The sequence below is a fragment of the Pipistrellus hanaki genome (assembly GCF_964339955.1).
Source record: "Pipistrellus hanaki genome assembly, chromosome: 3".
Lineage (NCBI taxonomy): Eukaryota > Metazoa > Chordata > Mammalia > Chiroptera > Vespertilionidae > Pipistrellus > Pipistrellus hanaki.
In genome coordinates, this window is record NC_140505.1 from 172,241,245 (window position 1) to 172,261,199 (window position 19,955).

At 36.4% G+C, this 19,955-nt stretch overlaps 1 protein-coding gene and 1 pseudogene across 3 annotated transcripts in view; one reads left to right on the top strand and one right to left on the bottom strand.

The window, feature by feature from the left end:
- METAP2 (methionyl aminopeptidase 2) overlaps window positions 1-18,278 on the top strand; it is a 32,801-nt gene extending 14,523 nt beyond the window's left edge. For both annotated transcript variants that reach the window (XM_084878488.1, XM_084878489.1), the window contains exons 5-11: window positions 7,368-7,529; window positions 8,242-8,423; window positions 9,409-9,503; window positions 9,704-9,800; window positions 15,599-15,702; window positions 16,395-16,510; window positions 17,600-18,278. In XM_084878488.1, the coding sequence (XP_084734614.1) occupies window positions 7,368-7,529; window positions 8,242-8,423; window positions 9,409-9,503; window positions 9,704-9,800; window positions 15,599-15,702; window positions 16,395-16,510; window positions 17,600-17,852 (1,009 nt within the window). In that variant the 3' untranslated portion in view covers window positions 17,853-18,278. The remainder of the gene's footprint in view (window positions 1-7,367; window positions 7,530-8,241; window positions 8,424-9,408; window positions 9,504-9,703; window positions 9,801-15,598; window positions 15,703-16,394; window positions 16,511-17,599) is intronic.
- On the bottom strand, window positions 12,918-15,592 carry LOC311619869 (glutathione peroxidase 2-like; annotated as a pseudogene). Its single transcript has one exon. The product of its transcript is annotated as a glutathione peroxidase 2-like (transcript).
- Window positions 18,279-19,955: the final 1,677 nt, after the last annotated feature.

Sequence of the window (19,955 nt, forward strand, 5' to 3'; positions counted from 1 at the left end):
CCCGGACTGCAAGAGGGTGCAGGTTGGAGTGCTTGAATTGTCGTGCACTGGGCCTCGAGTTCTATAATAAACATCTCCTAAGTATACCAAGGTATACATATGTGTGTGTGTGTGTGTGTGTGTGTGTGTATACTTGTGTGTGTGTGTGTGTGTGTGTGTGTGTGTGTGTACACCTCCTTATGCTTTGTCAGTTTTGTTTTTTTAATATATATTTTTATTGATTTTTTACAGAGAGGAAGAGAGGGATAGAGAGCTAGAAACATCAATATGAGAGAAACACCGATCAGCCGCCTCCTGCACACCCCCTACTGGGGATATGCTCGCAACCAAGGTTCATGCCCTTGACTGGAATCGAACCTGGGACCCTTGAGTCTGCAGGTCGACATTCTATCCACTGAGCCAAACCGGTTTCGGTGTTTTGTCAGTTTTATTATTTGACCGTTTTCCAGGAGTGAGATTGATTAATCAAAGAATATGTTAATACTTTAAGTTTATGATTCCCAGACTGCCAATGATTTTGAGCATCTTTTGCTTTTTAGCTTTGTTCTTTTGCTCTTCTAGAAGTTTTAAATACGCATATACAGTATATGCTTGTATCATACTATTGGATTCCTAGCAGTCTTAGATTTTCTCAAACTCACTATTTTTGTGTTTCATTACATTTTTTATTGATCTGGATTTTTTAATGTAAAGTTTGGAATGCTTATTTTATTTCTAAATGGATAGACAGTTTGTTAGAATTGTTTATTCTATTCAATTGAACAACCATCTTGTCATATATCTATATATACAAATGCCCAGTGACTGAATAGTAAAATGGAATTACCAGTTGCTCTGATGTGCACTGACCACCAGGGGGCAGACACTTCAAACAGGAGCTGTCCCTGCTGGTCAGTGCACTCCCTTACGGGTCCATCCCCGCAGGCCATGCCCCCCACTAGTGCACAAATTCATGCATCAGGCATCTAGTTCTTATGTAATGGAATTATGTGTTTTGTGGGGGTTTTTATTGATTTTTAGAGCGAAATATCAATTTGTTGTTCCACTTTATGCATCCATTGGTTGGTTTTTGTTTTTTTGTTTTTTTAAATACATCTTTATTGATTTCAGAGAGGAAAGGAGAGGGAGAAAGAGATCAGTGATGAGAGAAAATCATTGATTGGCTGCCTCCTCCACAGTTCCAATGAGGGATCGAGCCTGCAACCCAAGCATGTACCCTTGACCGGAATTGAACCTATGACTCTTCAGTCTGCGGGCTGACACTAACCGCTGAGCAAAACTGGCTAGGGCCATTGGTTGATTTTTGTACATGTCCTGACTGGAGATTGAACCCACAACCTTGGTTTATCAGGACTACGCTCTAACCAACTGAGCTACTCAGCCAGGGCTGGAATTACATGTTTTTGATCTATGGTTTAGAATCTGCAAATGCAGAAGACTGAATTAAACTATACATGGATTTTTTACTGCTTGGTGGTCGAGCCCGCCAAACCCCCCATGTTATTTTAGGCTCAACTATATATTCTCATATATAATGGAACCAGTTTCTGTATTATTTATTCTCTTCCTTTGATCTATTTGTCTCTTCCTATGCTAATACTATTTTTATTTCATAAACTTTATCAAAATCTACCATTTTGATAACTTGATAAAGCAGTCTGTCTTCTGTGCCACATACCCAAACAGTTCCTTTTCCTACTTTTCTGTTATTTTGTCATATAATCTTAACACACACACCCACAGAGAAATGTCCTTGTTAGAATTCTCGTCAGAATTGCATTACATTTACGTGTTTCAGAAAATTGGCAGTTTTGTCACACTGTCTTTATCTAGTGTTATGGAATATTTTCCACTTATTTTGATTTTTTTTTTTTCAGGTAGGTTCTGTCGCATTCTTGTTAAATTTATTATATATATTTTTAAACATGAAACACTTCACGAATTTATGTCTTCATTGTGCTAGGGCTATGTATCTTTCCAACTTGAGTGTATATGCTGCCAAGGCAAGCATATTAAATTTATTCTTAACTGTTTTCTGGTATTGTTACTGATGTGACCGAGGAGTTTTTATTTCTATTTCCATTTCTATATGCTTAATTGGTAAAGTGGAGGAAAGCCATTGATTTCCTATAGTTGTAACAGATGGTTAATATTTTATAACACTGTTAATTGATGGAATGGTGGAATATTTGAAGTAATGTTAAAAAAAAAAAAAAGTTTGACACTGCCCAGTTAAGAGCGTTGGCCTTTGGACTTAGGGTCTTAGGTTTGTTTCAGGTCTAGGACATGTACTTTGGTTACAGGCTTGATTCCTGGGGCACATGTGAAGGCAACCATTCGCTGTGTCTCTCTCACATCAGTGTTTCTCTCTCTGTCTTCCCCCTCCCTTCTACTCTCTCGAAAAATCAATGGAAAAAATATCCTTAAGTGAAGATTAAGATCTCTTGGGATGATACTTTTCTTAAATATTGAAAGCAATGCTATATGGTGATCTAGAGAAATACAAAAGAAATTAAAGTATTGTTATGTTTGCTTTTTAATAACTCAATATTTTTTGACATTCATACAATCAGTTTTGACTATTTGCAAATAGATCAGAATAAATATTCTTATAGATTTGTTAAAATATTAAATAGCTTTTGATATCTTTTCTTCATTGTTTTTAAATGAACTAATTGTATATTGAATACATTATCATAACTCAACTGTGTAACTACCACCCTTGTTGAGTACATTGCTTTATTTTAAAATAATTTAAAACTTAACAGGAATAATTCCATACTGTAAGAATAGTACAAAGAACTCTTGCAGCCGAAACCAGTTTGGCTCAGTGGATAGAGCATCAGCCTGAGGATGCTCAGGTTCGATTCTCGTCAAGGACATGTACCTTCGTTGGGGGCACATCCTCAGTAGGGGGTGTGTAGGAGGCAGCTGATTGATGTTTCTCTCTCATTGATCGATCTCTCCCTTCCTCTCCGTAAAAAATCAATAAAATATATATATTTTTTAAAATAGAACTCCTGAATACTTTTCACTCAGATTCTTATTAAAATTTTGCCACTTTTATTGTTCTGTTGATGAAACATGACAATTATACATACTGTGTGTAATATAAGCTAACATTCCATTTTCTGCTTGGAAGATAAAAGGCAGATGGGTAAAATGTTTTATTGGTGAATTTGTATGCATACTATTTTCCTGAACGATTTGAGAGTAGATATCACTTGGATATCTAGTTTTTTAGAATATCAATACTTTTATTTCTTCTTGTAATTACTAATTTGTAGGAAACTAATTTGTGAGTATGAAAATACCTCACTCCTTATGTTGTCCTCCCATGTAGTATCCATTGATGATTTTTGTCTCAATCCATTTTTATCTTATTTTTATTGATTTCAGAGAAAAAGGGGGATAGAGAGATAAAAACATCAGTGATATGATAGAATCATTGATCGGCTGCCTCCTCCTGCGTACCCCCTACTAGGTATCAAGCCTACAACCTGGGCATGTGCCCTTGACCAGAATTGAACCTGGGACCCTTGAGTCTGCAGGCTGTTGCTCAGTCCACTGAGCCAAACCAGCTATAGGGCTGAATCCATTTTTATTACACTGGTTATTGCCCTTTTAAAAGATAAAATATTCCGTGTTCATTTCTGTGTTATTAAAAGTTTTTTAAACCAATTTTTAATGGCTGTAATGCTATTCTATTCTGTATCTGGCTTAATTTTATTATTTCCCTATTTTTGAATATTTATACTGATTTCAATATTTTATTAGGAAAATGTCTGTGATGAACATTGCAGTATGTTAATTGGAACTGATTTTTCTCTTATTCTGGATATCTAGAAATAGAATGAATTATTTTGAAATTCTTTACCTATTTCTAAATATAGTAGACAATGTTATGGGGAAAATTGTAATTTTACAAGCCATACATACCCACTATAGAAGAGTTAGTAAATGCAGATTAGCAAAAAGAAGAAAAATCCTTAATTCTGCCAGTGAATTAAAATCACAGTCTGTTAATATTTCTCCCTTTAGAGGCTCTCTATATAAATATCTATTATAAATATCTAGAACTCTTTTTCAAGGTAGAATTATATCACAATAGCACCCCTTTCAGAATTTGTTTTCAAGTTAGTAAAGAAACCAACAGTGTTTCTAATGGCTGAATAATTTTGCACATCTTTGTGCATACCAAAATTTATTTGTCCTGTTTTCCCTTATTGGACTTACAGTTTATTTCTAGTTGCTTACTATTATAAACCATGATAGAATAAATATCTTTATGTTGATTTCAACTTTTATAATGAATTCCATAAGAAAGGGTGAAATTGAACTAACTTATCAGATTGAAAAGTACTTATAAACATTTTGCCCTATGTGTGTGTATGTATGTAGTTTTTTTTGTTGTTGTTGATCTTTTTCTTTTGGCTGGGCCATTTACAAAGAAGTCTTATTTTGAGTGCTTACTTCTAGAAACTTCAAGTATCTCCCTAGAATTAGACATTCTCTAAATTATTACAACCAAGAATATTAACAGTAACTTCCCAGTATCATATAAATAAATACCTAATATTCATATTTGGAATTTTTTTCCTGTTGTCCCTGGAACATCTTTTTAGTTATTTTTCCTCCTAAACCAGGATCCAATCAAGGTTCATACATTACATATGATAAAGAGATCAGGTAATTTTAAAAATATTATGTTCTGGGATTTCTTCCATTGTTTCCTTGTGGTGTCATTAAACTTTTTTTTCTGTTTCTATATTTTCTGTAAACCAGAATTAGTTGGAAAGGCTTACATTAGAATTATACTAAATATATTTGATAAGGATATATTATAAGTGACATTATTTAAGTACTTCATATTATACCATAGTCCATTTTATCAGATGTAATTTCAGATTGTTCATTAATTTATCTGTATTTGATCACTTGGGTAATATGAAGACTATTAGCACTATTTCTTTTTTCTTTTTGCAGTTAACATTTAATCTCTGGGGAACTTTGGAACCATTGGGATATCCTTGTTTTCAACAACCTTTCCCTTCGCTGTTTTAATATTCATTGATGATCCTTTATCAGTTATTTATTCACTGTATTGCAGTGAATTTCTAATTCTCTCTCTCTCTCTCTCTCTCTCTCTCTCTCTCTCTCTCTTTTTTTTAATCCTTTAGATTAGGGGTGTCGAACTCAATCAGAGAAGGGGCCAAAATCTAAAATCCAGCCTAAATCGCGGGCCGAATGGTTTACTGAACAGTCATAAACTGACAATGTCATAAACTGACAGCGGAGTGCAGTGATGACAGCGCGGTGCGGGCCACATTGCAAGGCCTGGCGGGCTGGATTTGGCCCGCGGGCCTTGTGTTTGACATATGTGCTCTAGATCATGTTTATTGATTTTAGAGGGGCAGGGAGAAACATCAATGTGAGAGTGAAACATTGATTGACTGCCTCTTGCCCACTGGGGATCAAGCCCACAACCCTTCATTGTGGGGGACTGACACCCAACTAGCTGAACCACACCAGCCAGGGCAGCAGTTAACACATTAAGTTCCCAGCCTATTTTGTCTTCCGGATGGAAAGTATAGTGTCAGTCACCGGTGACTGACTGGGTGCTTAACATATTAAATATTATTTACAAAACGGGGGCCAGACTGGATTTACCTGCAGGCCATACTTTGCCAGCCACTAACTTGAGACCATAGGAATAATTCTTTGAATTATTAAGGCATCACTTTTATACTAAGTATAATTTACCCTTTGCACTCCGAACCATTCTGGACATTGGCTACCAGCTACTCTACGCTACTTTGCGGCGGAAACGTGCGTTGAAATAACTCAATTCCCCGTAATCACTAATAAACTGCAATGTCCCCTGAGAGGGGACATCCAAGTGATATGCTAGAATTCCGATGTCCCCTGAGAGGGGACAGCGGAGTGCAAAGCGTTTATGTACATCAGTGATCACTGAGTTGTGAACTATACAGTATTTTTAATTTTATTTTAGAGAGTGAGAAAAGGGAGAAACATCAATTTGTTGTTCTACCTATTTATGCATTCATTGTTTGTTTCTTGTATGTGGCCTAACCGGAAATTGAACTCACAACCTTAGCAAATAGGGACCAATGCTCTAACCAACTGAGCTATTTGGCTAGGGCTTATATAATATATTCAGTTATTTCTTAAGAATGTGTGAGCCTGACTGGTTTGGCTCAGTGGATAGAGTGTCGGCCTGCGGACTGAAGGGTGCCAGGTTCGATTCCGGTCAAGGGCATGTACCTTGGTTGCAGGCACATCTTCAGTGGGGGATGTGCAGGAGCAGCTAATCAATGTTCTTTCTCATTGATGTTTCTAACTCTCGCTCTCCCTTCTTCTCTGTAAAAAATCAATAAAATATATATTTTTAAAAAATGTGTGAAAGGATAACTTTTAAAAAGATTTTCATTTGAAAACAGTTTTTAAAATGTACTGCTTAGCCGAAACCGGTTTGGCTCAGTGGATAGAGCGTTGGCCTGCAGACTGAAAGGTCCTGGGTTTGATTCCGGTCAAGGGCATGTACCTTGGTTGCAGGCACATCCTCAGTGGGGGTGTGCAAGAGGCAGCTGATCGATGCTTCTCTCTCATTGATGTTTCTAACTCTCCCTCTCTCTTCCTCTCTGTAAGAAAAAAAATCAATAAAATATATATATATTTTTAAATGTATTGCTTAAAGGCAATCAGTGGATTTCCTGATTCCCAGATACTGGGAAAAAGCTGTTAACTCCTAGCACTTTTAGAATGTGAGCCATATCCTTCAAGGAAGATTTACCATATACATATACATACATACGTATACACACACAAACACACAATTAGAAAACACCTGTAAAAGCCGTAATATTTTATGCTTTGAAGACGATATATGCATATTTCCAGGTCAAGTCTTTGAATTAGAATTTGCTCTATTGGTGACGTTAAATGCTAAATTTTGGTGTGCTCTTTTGAAGCCTCTTATTATATATATTACCTCAAGTGGAATGATGACTTTTTGCTTGGTATCTAGGACTCTTCTGACTTTTCTGGTTTTCTTGTTTTGTGTTATTTTCTGTGGCATGGTTTTAGTCCTTCTGACTATGAATGCAATCTCACTTGATTTTTTTTTTTTTTTTTTTTTTAAGATTCTTGGAAAGTATTTATTATGATTTGGCCTGATTACAAGTGTTTGACTACTTGTATTCAGAAGTTTTACTATCATTTAATGAAAGAAATTAAATACGTAATGTTTTTATCTAAAATGTCTTATTAATATATTTTAATCTCAGCTTTTATATTTATTATGCTGTTTCTTAAATTACTAATACTATGCTATGTGTACTATAAAGGCGAACAGCTGCTTGGAGAACTACAAGTGAAGAAAAGAAAGCATTAGATCAAGCTAGTGAAGAGATTTGGAATGATTTTCGAGAAGCTGCGGAAGCACATCGACAAGTTAGAAAATATGTTATGAGCTGGATCAAGCCTGGGATGACAATGATAGAAATCTGGTAAAAAGGAATATGATTTAATAAGATCATGAGAAGAATTATTTTTTAGAGCTGACTTCATTGTAATCTTTGGCTTTCATTACAACTTTGCTAAAACTTTAAATGAAGGTTCTAGAAATATCTTCTAAATTCTTGTAATGTTGATGTAACAAGGAAACCATTAGAGGACATTTGTACTTCAACCTTCCTATTTTGTATTCATGTATACTCATGTGCAAATGCACACATTATTCTTATTTTTTGTCTTGAACTCTTATTGTTTTACTATCTACCAATTCATATTAAATTAAAATTCTTGGACACAAAAATTTAAAATGCAATGAAGAAACCAATGAAAGTAATTATTTTTCCAGTTTTCCCCTTGAGAAATCATTCTCTAATTCATATTTCAAAATATGCAACATTAAGTAAATAAAGTGTAATCAGCATTAAAATTAGTCTATGTCAAGAATGTTACCTACTAGGAAACTTAAGTTCTATCATTTAATTTCTCCAGATTTCTAGTTTAATTAATTTTTTTATCTTTTAGAGGTGAACTACTATTTTCATAGCTTCAGAGAACTGTTATTCACATTCAGAAAGTGCTCAGATTATTTCCAGAAAGTAATTTAAGAGTTTTAGTTAACTTTCTGAATATGATGAGTTGTAAGGTTTATAAGGTTATACCTTATATAAAATGTCAAAGTAAACAAGTTTTGTTTTTATTTTTTAGCGAAAAGTTGGAAGATTGTTCACGAAAGCTAATAAAAGAGAATGGATTAAATGCAGGCCTGGCATTTCCTACTGGGTGTTCTCTCAATAACTGTGCTGCCCATTATACTCCCAATGCTGGTGACACAACAGTATTACAGTATGATGATATCTGTAAGATAGACTTTGGAACACATATAAGTGGTGAGTTCTTAGAAATAATTTCACCCCACCCTCTCCTTAAAAGGACTAGTCTTTTCTCTGTTGGATGGGGCAGGTCTATAGATACTGAATTCCCAAATTTTCTTCTTAATGCCTCACTTTTTAATAGAGCTGTGTTGAGGTAGATTTTGAAATTTGCTTTAAAGCATCCTAAATGGAGTATAATAAAAACCATCAGGTAATTGAAGTTTACCCTTTGTATCAAGGCATGCAAAATATAATCTTGCCCTAACCGGTTTTGCTCAGTGGATAGAACGTTGGCCTGTGGACTCAAGGATCCCAAGTTCGATTCCAGTCAAGGGCATGTACCTTGGTTGCAGGCACATCCCCAATAGGGGCAGTGCAGGAGGCAGCTGATTGATGTTTCTCTCTCATTGATGCTTCTAACTCTCTCTCCCTCTCCCTTCCTCTCTGTAAAACAAATCAATAAAAAATATTAGAAAAGAAAAATATAATCATATATAATTCTTAGGTATTATTTCAGACATTCATATAACAACAAATGATTATTTAGAACCTTTACGTTTACCAACCTTTATACTTGTTAGCTTTTCTGTAAGTATAATTTTATCTCACTTTAACACGTGAGAAAGCAAAGCTTAAATTAAGTACTTACCTAAGCTTTTATAAAATCGAAGAAGCTGGGATTATGGTTAGCATCCTGTGGATCTACACATATTCTCTGCCTACATTGCTGTTTCTTAGTACCCTTGGATTTTCTAGCTTTGATTTGTTTCTGTTTATATTTTTGCATAACTGCCTCGATGAGTACTGAATTAGTGCTATCTTGAAGTAATATGTACTACCCCTGAAATTATCTTTTCCTCCTGAATCTTTCATATAACTTAATTTTACTTTTCTGCCCCTGTTAACTAGCAAGGATAAGCAATGGAGTAGATGCTATAAAATAGATAAATCGACTAGCTGATAAGTAAATTGTCTTTAAACAAGAATTTTTTTCTTACAGGTAGGATTATTGACTGTGCTTTTACTGTCACTTTTAATCCCAAATATGATACATTATTAAAAGCTGTAAAAGATGCCACTAACACTGGAATAAAGGTATGTGAACTGTAATCACTATTTCATTCAATATGTTTTGAGCACATTATAACTTGCTTAAGAACTTTGGATTATGTAAGACTATTATATAGTGTGCCAAAGGTTTTTATAGAGGAAGTTCAATGTACAAAGCAGTTTTGAAATTAAGGTAATGTAAAATTCTGTGCTTTGAATAACATTATACATTATTTGGTCTTTAGTGTGCTGGAATTGATGTTCGTCTATGTGATGTTGGTGAGGCAATTCAAGAAGTTATGGAATCCTATGAGGTTGAAATAGATGGGAAGACATATCAAGGTATGTTCTTTAAAAAATATATCTTAGTTAAAATGGTGTGACCTTTGCAAAACTAATTTTAAAAAAGTGTTAGAGTGCTTTCTTTGGATTAGTTGCTTCATCTTTATCTCTTGAGAATATAGAAGGGAAATGGGAAAATGACCTGCTTATGGTAGGAGGAGTATGTGGTCATTAGCTGTGAATTGTTGCCAGGCTCCTCTGGTAGCTGATAAGAAGACACTTGGGTATTTATCCCAGGATGGCCAAAATGTAGACTAGGTTTTCTGTGACTAGTCAAATTATAACTGCCTCAAGGAGTACTGAATTAGTGCTGTCTTGAAGTAATATATTCTATCCCTGGAATTATCTTTTTCATAACTCAGAGAAGTTAAATATAAAATTGAGAGGCTAGTTTATTCCTTGTGTGTCCTTTAATCTTTGTTGTTTTTAATCCTCAACCAAGGTTATTTTTTCCATTGATTTTTAAAGAGAGTGGAAGGGAGGAGGGGGAAGGAGAGAGATTGGTTGCCTCTTGCACACGCCAGCAGGTTGTGGAATCAAACCCTCAACCTTTTGGAGTATGGGCTGACTCTCTACCCATTGAGCTGGTCAGGGTACTTCCTTTCATCTTTATTCCATCTGCCTGCTACTCTTTCCTAGCCACTGCCTTAGGTATACAGTTCCAGACTCACCTATGCTCTTCCTCAGTCCAGTCTTCCTCGGACTCCCAGCATCTATCTGACCGCTCTTAAGCACCCATCCTCCTGCTGCATCTATACTCATAGCTTTCTGTTCCCGCTGTCCTAATAACGTCCTTACAGAACTCCTACATTTCCTTTAACCATATTCTGTCTGTTCTGTATAGTCTGATTGGCATCTGTCATGTTTCCTTACCCTTCGGTAAATTCATATAATTCAGCATTTTTGTATTACCTTGTGATAATATATAGACTACGGTATTATGTTTTTAGCAAGTGCAAAAGTAGTTTTTCCTTTGAGACCAATCCAAAATACATCTAAGTAAAAACAGATATTTCGCACAAAATTTTTGTTAAAACAAAAATACATTTAGCCGAAACCGGTTTTGCTCAGTGGTAGAGTGTCGGTCTGCGGACTGAAAGGTCCCAGGTTCGATTCTGGTCAAGGGCATGTACATTGGTTGCAGGCACATCCCCAGTAGAGGGTGTGCAGGAGGCAGCTGGTCGATGTTTCTCTCATTGACGTTTCTAGCTCTCTATCTCTCTCTCCTCTCTGTAAAAAATCAATAAGATATATGTATTTTTTAAAAATAAATACATTTAAATAAATCAATTAACCTAACATAACCAACTTACACAGAAGAAGCAAGGCACAGGGATATCCATTTCATATTATACATGTTTTTGATAGACACAGGCTAATTCTGGGACCAATAGCTGTTAAAAGTAACTTTCTACAATAGATAAGAAAGGCTGCTCAGACTTGGAGGTGGTATGAGAATGAAGAAAACATCCTTTCAGGGGTCAGGCAGTTCTATCTTTGAGTTTAGATAATCCTAAAACCTTTTAAGAACCCAAGGTGTGTATGTGTGTGTATATATATATTTTAGTGTAATAGGATTAATGCTATTATTTTTTGTTTTGTTTAGAAATATAAATTTTATGATAGTGTCTGAAATGTATTAGTATTTAACAAATATTGTTATTTTCCACCCCAGTTTTGGAATTGGTGCCATAAAACAAATAATGTACATTCAAGTCCCTCTCAATCTTTGTTTTCTATTTTCTTTTTTTAATATATTTTATTGAATTTTTACAGAGAGAAAAAGAGAGGGATAGAGAGTTAGAAATATCGATGAGAGAGAATCATCCATCAGCTGCCTCTTGCATAACCCCTACTGGGGATGTGCCCGCAACCAAGGTACATGCCCTTGACTTGAATCGAACCTGGGACCTTTCAGTCAGCAGGCCGACACTCTATCCACTGAGCCAAACCGGTTTCAGCTCTTTTCTGTTTTCTTCTAATTCTGTGCAATCTTGCTTTCAAGGTTTCTATTAGGTGACAATTTGACTTTCAGCCACTGTAGTATTGTAATCTTTAATACCTGCCTCCTTACCTCTTCCACTAAGCTAGTAAAATATTTTTGGATCTGTTATTTCAGCACCTCTTCTTAGATATCAGTTATTGTATTGGTTTGGGTTCTTCATTTAAAGTGACAGAATTCATTTTTACTTGTTAGAGCAGAAAGGGTATGGACAAATCATGACATTGAGAGATGAAGAACTAGACTCTAGGCTTAACTTTCATAAGCAATTTCCAAAAATCATAATACAGAGCTGGGCCATCAAGGAAGGCAATTTTACTTATTTGAGCAGGAAGGTAATAGAGTTAGAAAATTACCTTTATAGCTGTTGGTTCCAGAATTAGCTTGAAACTGTCAAAACCTTATAATATAAAAATATATACCTCTGTGCCCTGTTTCTTCTGTGTAACTTTTTTATACATTAGGTTGGTTTTTTATATATATGTACTAGAGGTCCGGTGCATGAAATTCGTGCACGGTTGGAGGGTGTGGTGATATCCCTCAGCCTAGTCTGCACCCTCTCCAATCTGTGATCCCTCTCACAATCCAGGACTGCTGGCTCCCAACTGCTCACCTGCCTGCCTTCCTGTTTGTCCCTAACGCTTCTGCCTGCCAGACTGATCACTCCCTAACCACTCCCATGCCAGCCTGATTGATGTCTAACTGCTCCTCTGCCAATCTCTTTGCCCCCACCTTCACTCCTCTGCTGGCCTGGTCACCCCTAACTGCCCTCCCCTGTAGGGTTGATCACCCCCAACTGCCCTCCCTTGCAGGTCTGTTCCCTCCCAACAGCACTCCCTTTCTGGCTATCTTGTGGTGGCCATCTTGTGGCTACATGGGGGCAGGATCTTTGATCATATGGAGCAGCCATCTTTTGTGTTGGAGTGATGGTTGATCTGCATAGTACTCTTTTATTAGATAAGATAGAGGCCTGGTGCATGGGTGGGGGCCAGCTGGTTTGCCCTGAAGCATGTCTCAGATCAGGGTGGGGGTTCCCTTGGGGCATGGGGCAGCTTTAGCAAGGGGCCTGTGGTGGTTTGCAGGCCAGCCACACACCCCTCCACTCCCCACCTCCCCACCCTCCCTTGGCAACCCAAGCGGAGGTCCTGGTATCTGGAATTTATTTACCTTCTATATTTGAAACTTCGGACTCAAGCCTTCTTCTTGCTCTGTGGCTGCCGCCATTTCTTTTTGGATTTGTTTACCTTTTATAATTGAAACTTTGTAGGCTTGAAAAGAGGCCTAGGCTGGCTAGGGCAGGCGGAAAGCTTGGCTTCTTTCATTGCCAGAGAAACCCAAGCCTCCTTCCTGCTCTTTGTGGCTGCAGCCATCTTGGCTGGGGTTGATTAGCATACTTGCTCTGAATGGCTGGTGGTATATCGGAGGTATGGTCAATTTGCATATTACTCTTTTATTAGATAGGACTTTTGTTTAAAATTTTTTGTTTTTTTTTCGTTTGTTTTGTTTTTTGCCATTTTCACACTTGCTAGCAGGCTGATGTGGGCTCTTCACACTCCTCAGACAGCACCCATATATTTTTAGGGTAGTGCCATCATTTTGTGAAGGCCCAGAGCCTGCCGAAGTCTTGGAGGCCAACTTGAATCACCAACCAGATAATTGAGCGGGGGCGGGGAAAGGCAACAGGCTGACAGGAAAGGCAAGGCTCTTCAATGACGGAGACTTATTTCAAGGGAAAGCTTAGGTCCAGCAGTGTCTCCCAAGGACACTCTGAATCCTAAGGAAAGATACTCAAGGGCTAGATGGAGTAGATCTGTGTGATGAGTAACTGATGTCTATATGGCAACTTTGAGGAGACCCTTGATATCAGGCTCAATGTTGGAGGAGGGGGAGAGTGCAGCTGTAGTGTCAGAAGGGGTTCCCCTTCGGCCTGGTAAGGAACTTCTTAAGATTCCAGGACATATCTGAGTGGCATACTGGTCGCCAAATGATGAATTTTGGATTGGTTATGAGAGAAAATGGGTCATCATAAGGGTAGGGGAACTTGTTCTTCAGGTAGGTGAAGACAGGATGCTTGTTCTGACCATTCATCTCACACTTTTGGGCAAGGGTAAAGGTTGACTGGAATCCACCCCCAAGAGCGAACATACTTGAAATTTATTTAGAATCTCATTCTGACAGTTCTTCTGATGTTCAAATTGGTTGCAAGGGAAGCCAAGAACCACCAAGTGCCTGGGAAAGGGACATTGCAGCTCATTGAGCTGGTTCAGAGCGATGCTAAATTTCAGAATGTATTGAAATCTATCTGCTCCCCAGCCAGGCTGATAGTAGTGAGGTCATAGAATGACTTGGCAGTGTGTAAAGCCATGGTGGAAGTCCAGGGTCTAGAAAATCTTTTTTTATTTAAATGTATTTTTTAATGGGTCAGTTTGCTAGTCTTAGAGACATAGTAATATTTGCTGACTTTTAAATACATTTAGCTTATTTATATAAAAGGCAATATTTTTGAAGAGCTGAGAATTTTATTTTTCTGTACCATCCCCTAAATTTGTAATATACTTGTTATTGTTTCACTGATACAGTTTTGGAAAAAACCTTGCTACTTAATTCTGCCCTAGGAGAAACGTAGCTCATCTGAATGATTCTAGCACTGTACCACTAAATTTTTTAAAAATCTTTTTTATTGTAAACTGTAATAAACACTATTTGTACAATATCCTAATAATAAGAGGCCAATATACAAATCAACTGAACAGCAGAACTACCAGTCACTATGACACACACCACCAGGGGACAAACGCTCAACACATGAGCTGCCCCCTGGTGGTCAGTGTGCACCACTCAGCCAGAAAAGAGCCCAGGGGTGGTGGCAGCAGCGCAAAGGAGTGCCTGTGGTAAAGAGGCAGGCAAAAAGGAGCAAAGAATCTCAGGTTGCAAAAAGGGTGTTCAAGAGGATCAGGCCTAAGCTGGCAGGAGGAAATCCCCCAAGAGGTCCTGGACTGTGAGAGGGTGCAGGCGGGTTGAGGGACACACCCCCGCTCCTCCCAACCACCCAATGCATGAATGTCATGCACCAGGCCTCTAGTTCTATCTGTATAGGCCTTCTCTATTTCAGTGGTCTTCCTCTAGTAAACCACTATCTTAAGTACTAAAGTATTTGCATTTGCTTTTCTTTATATCTTTTACAATCTAGTTACATATCCCTAAACAGGTACCTAATTATGCATAATTTTGAAAATATTAAATGTACATGTATATATATATATATATATATATACATTCCAATGCACAATATGTATATAATTGTGCCTTTCTTTGCTCATTTTTTTTCTTTAGGTTTTAGTTTGGTGTATCCCTAGTATTTTTATTTCTGAGTAGCATTCCATTGTGTGACTGTACCACAGTTTGTTTATTCTATCATTATCAGGACCTTGGGTTTGTTTGAGATTTTCTATTTTAACATTGCAAATGTTGATGGAGTAATAAAATTTAAGGTTTCATAAATCCTATCATTTTAACACAAAATACTAATTCTTACATTGCCTTTTAGACCATAACAATATATAATTTTCATGTTTTTAATTATTATGTACATGGCATTTTATGACTTTTTATTGATTAACAATACCTCCTTAGATGGACCCCCTTGTGTCTTCATCACATAGTTTATTCTTTTCCCACCATTTCTCTTTTCTCACTTCTAGTTTTTAATTAACATTGCATTACACTAGTTTTCCACTTTGTATTTTAACTACCTTAAGGTGAGGTTAAACTATTTTTTTTTTTCTTATTATGCCAGTGAAACCAATTCGTAATTTAAATGGGCATTCAATTGGGCCATACAGAATACATGCTGGGAAAACAGTGCCCATTGTGAAAGGAGGAGAGGCAACAAGAATGGAGGTATGTATGTTCTTTGTGAAGCATTTTGATTTTCTTTTTCCCAAACCAAAGATAGTGATAGTTAAGTACATAGTATGTTGAGCAAAATTAACTTGCCATTTATATTTACCTTGACAGGGATTGGGCCATATTAGTGTGCAAATTTTTTCTTAAGTATGCTTTTATTGATTTTAGAGAGATTGCCTCGTGCATACACCCTTACCGGGGATTGAATCTGCAACTTGATTATGTGCCCTGACCAGGAATCAAACTGGCAACCTTTTGGTACACGGGACGATGCACAACTAATGGAGCCACACCGGCCATGGCTTTAGTGTGCAAATTTTGTCCTGTCAGATCAGGGCTCAAATCAGTTATGTAAGATTGGGTATGTCAAAGGGTTGTTTATTCAACACATAGTGAATATTTACTGAGCATCATGGATGTGCCTGCCAGTCTCTTCAGTAGGCACTAAGGATATAGTTAACAAAACAAAATTCCTTGCCCATGTAAAGCCTGCATTCTAAAAGGAGGACATAGAAAGACCAAAAAACGCTAAGGAGGTAAAAAGCCAGGAAGGTGGATAAGGACTGCCAAGGGTATTCATGTTGTTTCTTCCATGAAGTAGGAAATACCTCAGCCTGCCATTAAGATAAGGTAATTTTAATTCGTTCTTAATTTTTCTTGTCTCCCTATTCTAATGTATTTTTTAGGAAGGAGAAGTGTATGCCATTGAAACCTTCGGGAGCACAGGAAAAGGCATTGTTCATGATGATATGGAATGTTCACATTACATGAAAAATTTTGATGTTGGACATGTGCCAATAAGGTGAGAGAGTCTTATTTCTGTATGACTAGTGAGTTTCCCTTCCCAGTTATCAGCTATTTTAAAAATGTGGAAAATATCCACAGTGATACAAAGTTTTATATCCTAATATTAAATTCTGTGGATTCCCATAATGCAGCAAAGAGATTAGCCTGTTAAAAATTTACCGGTAACTGAGATGAAAATGATGTAGGTAACTGTTTTCTTCAGGTCCAGTTTCTAATAATTGTAATAATTTTAGAGATGATAATTTTGTAGTATTTCTGGATTTTTTCCTTATATTTGGTAAACTTTATCTTTTTATTTACTTAAAAAAAATCTTTTTGGCCCTAGCTGGTTTGGCAGTGGATAGAGCATCGGCCTATGGACTAAAGGGTTCCAGGTTCGATTCCGGTCAAGGGTATATGCCTGGGTTGCGGGCTCAATCCCCAGTAGGGGGCGGGCAGCAGGCAACCTATCAATGATTCCCTCTTATCATTGATGTTTCTTTTTTCTTAATATATTTTATTGATTTTTTTTTTACGGAGAAGGAGAGGGAGAGTTAGAAACATCGATTAGCTGCCTCTTGCACGCCCATTACTGGGGATGTGCCTGCAACCAAGGTACATGGCCTTGACAGGAATCGAACTTTCAGTCCGTAGACCAACACTCTTATCCACTGAGCCAAACCAGTTAGGGCCATTAATGTTTCTATCTCTCCTTATACCTTTCTCTCTTAAGTCAATAAAAATATATTTTTTAAAACAATCTTTTTGGATAGTTGGGTGAAAAATTTACACCTACATAATGTGCAGGTCTTTCAGCTTGATGCATAAAAAAAGAAATTCTCACCAAAATACTGTTGGTGAGTTTGTATTGGGAATTTCACTCATGCATAGACACAGACATGATAAGAGCCTTCATCTGGCTTCCTATTCAGCTGCCATCTATAATTAAATATGGGCTATTTTATATCCTTGCTTTTGAATGTGAAAACAAAAGTTTTTAAACTTTTAAGTAAACTTACAGCTACCATTTGAGTTTTTCTTAATGAGGAAGTGAGTTTTGGTAACTTTTTAGCTAACTATAAATCTTGGATTTTCTTCCTTTTAGGCTTCCAAGAACAAAACACTTGTTAAATGTCATCAATGAAAACTTTGGTACCCTTGCCTTCTGCCGGAGATGGCTGGATCGCTTGGGAGAAAGTAAATATTTGATGGCTTTGAAGAATCTGTGTGACTTGGGCATTGTAGATCCATATCCACCATTATGTGACATTAAAGGATCATATACAGCACAGTTTGAACATACCATCCTGTTGCGTCCAACATGTAAAGAAGTTGTCAGCAGAGGAGATGACTATTAAACTTAGTCCAAAGCCACCTTAACGTCTTTTATTTTATAAGCTTTGTTGGAATACATTATACCAGAATTGATTTGCGACATGTTGTCTGTTTAACAGTGGACCTATATACTTTTATTTGTGTTTAAAAAGGAATTTGATCAAAGGCAAACAGTCTAATGTAATTAACCACGGAAAAAGCTTTCAGGACTTTCAAAAGTTAACTTTTTTCTCCTGACTAGAAAATGCTATAAAGTTCAAAATAGTTAGGAATGACTTAAGCATTTTGTTTTGAACACCTAAGAGATGCTTTTCAAATATTTATATTGCCATATTCTTATTTGAATGCTTTGAATGAATACATCCAATTCTGCACCTATAACTTCTAGTATTGCTTTTTAACCTTCCTGGAATCCATTTTCTAAAAAATAAAGACATTTTCAGACCTAAGAGCTACATTTCAATGTCTGTGGTTATAATTTTGCACAGAAAATAAACTTAATGTAGGGAAATGTAGAGCTTTTATCTGCATTTAGATCTGTACTCTGAAACTTTTTTTCTGATATAGTGGCTAAACAAGATCTATACATGTATAAAGTGGGAGAAGCTTCATAAATTAATATACAGCTTTAGGAATATTTTGCCTTTTTTTTAAGGACCATATTAGTCCTTATCTTTCATTTTTTTCTCTGGCATTGGAAATATCTATTTGTAAGATGACTTAGGGATGTTGTACAACTTGAAACCTTGATTTAGTAAAATAACATTTATATCCTTTGTCCAGTGCTATATATATTACGAAAGGTATTCAGCTTGCTTGGTAAACCAAAAATGCATTTAGAACCACAAAAACAGGAAAATTTTCCATGATTGGGTCTTATTCTAGTTAGAAGTTAAATTGAATTATTAGGCTTTTTCATTAGTGAACCAAATTCTTTAGCACCTGTACCTCGACTGGTTTGGATTTATAACATTATGGGTGATATTTCAGCAAGTGAGGTTATAGTGACTCATTAAAGCAGCTAAGTGCATAAGTGAATGTAAGATGCATAATACTTGAACTGAACCCCACTACCAATTCTTGAACAAACTGCTTGAATTCTATGTAAATTATTTTTGGGAATGTTTCAAAAAACTTTCAAAATAGTTATGTAAAAGCCTTAATTTGTATGTTTAGCACAGTAACATTTATTGCCTCTGGGATGCTGTTTTGTATTTTAATGTTTTTCTCATAGAAAGAGAAACCTGACTTCTGTACTTAGATCATTTATTACACATTAAAAAACCGCTTTCAGCATTTGAATTATAAATGAATGTTGTGGGATAAACAATCTAGTTTAGTTATATGAGCCATGTTTACTATGGTGCTAATGTTCATGAGCTATCTTTGAATAAGTTCTCCATTTTCTGTGATGTGCTAGTGGCAGAGCTCATCAGTTTGTGCTTGGATATGTTACAGGGCTTGGGCCCGCCAGCTAGCTCATCTGGAGTTTTTGAGTCCATACTGTTTTGATGTACTTTGGAGGGAGGAAATATCCTGATTTCCAAACCCCTGAATTTTAGAATTGACCTTTTGAGTAAAAAAATTTGGAGCTTTGTGAGACCTCTTTAGTAGTAGTGATTTTAACCCATTTATGAGATCCAAGCTTCCTTCCCAGGTAACTGTTGGAAGCAGTAGCACCACTTACATGCCGCTGGAATGGCTGGAAGGGATATGATCTTGTATATAAAAAAGCTTTCACTTAAGGAAAAACTGTACTGTTTACCTATTAGACATGTATCTCTTGAAATCATTCTGTCATGTTTATAATGATGTACCTTATTGGTAACCAATTATTAGTTTGAATGTTTAACAATAGTGCCTTTAGTAAATTATTTTACAATCAAAACGTTGTTTTTGTTAGATCAATTTAGCATAATGTAAAAGCCCATGTTGAGATGTACAGTAAGAAATCTTAAATTTCTGTACATTGTCTAGGTTTTAGTTTCATTTTAATACTTTTTTAAGATCTGACTTAGGTTAGCAAAATTGAGCAAGTTACCACATGCTTCCTTGACCTCACACATGGGTTTTAGTTTTAAAGGATTAGAAAGGGCTATAAGCCATTTTCTTATATATTACATTGA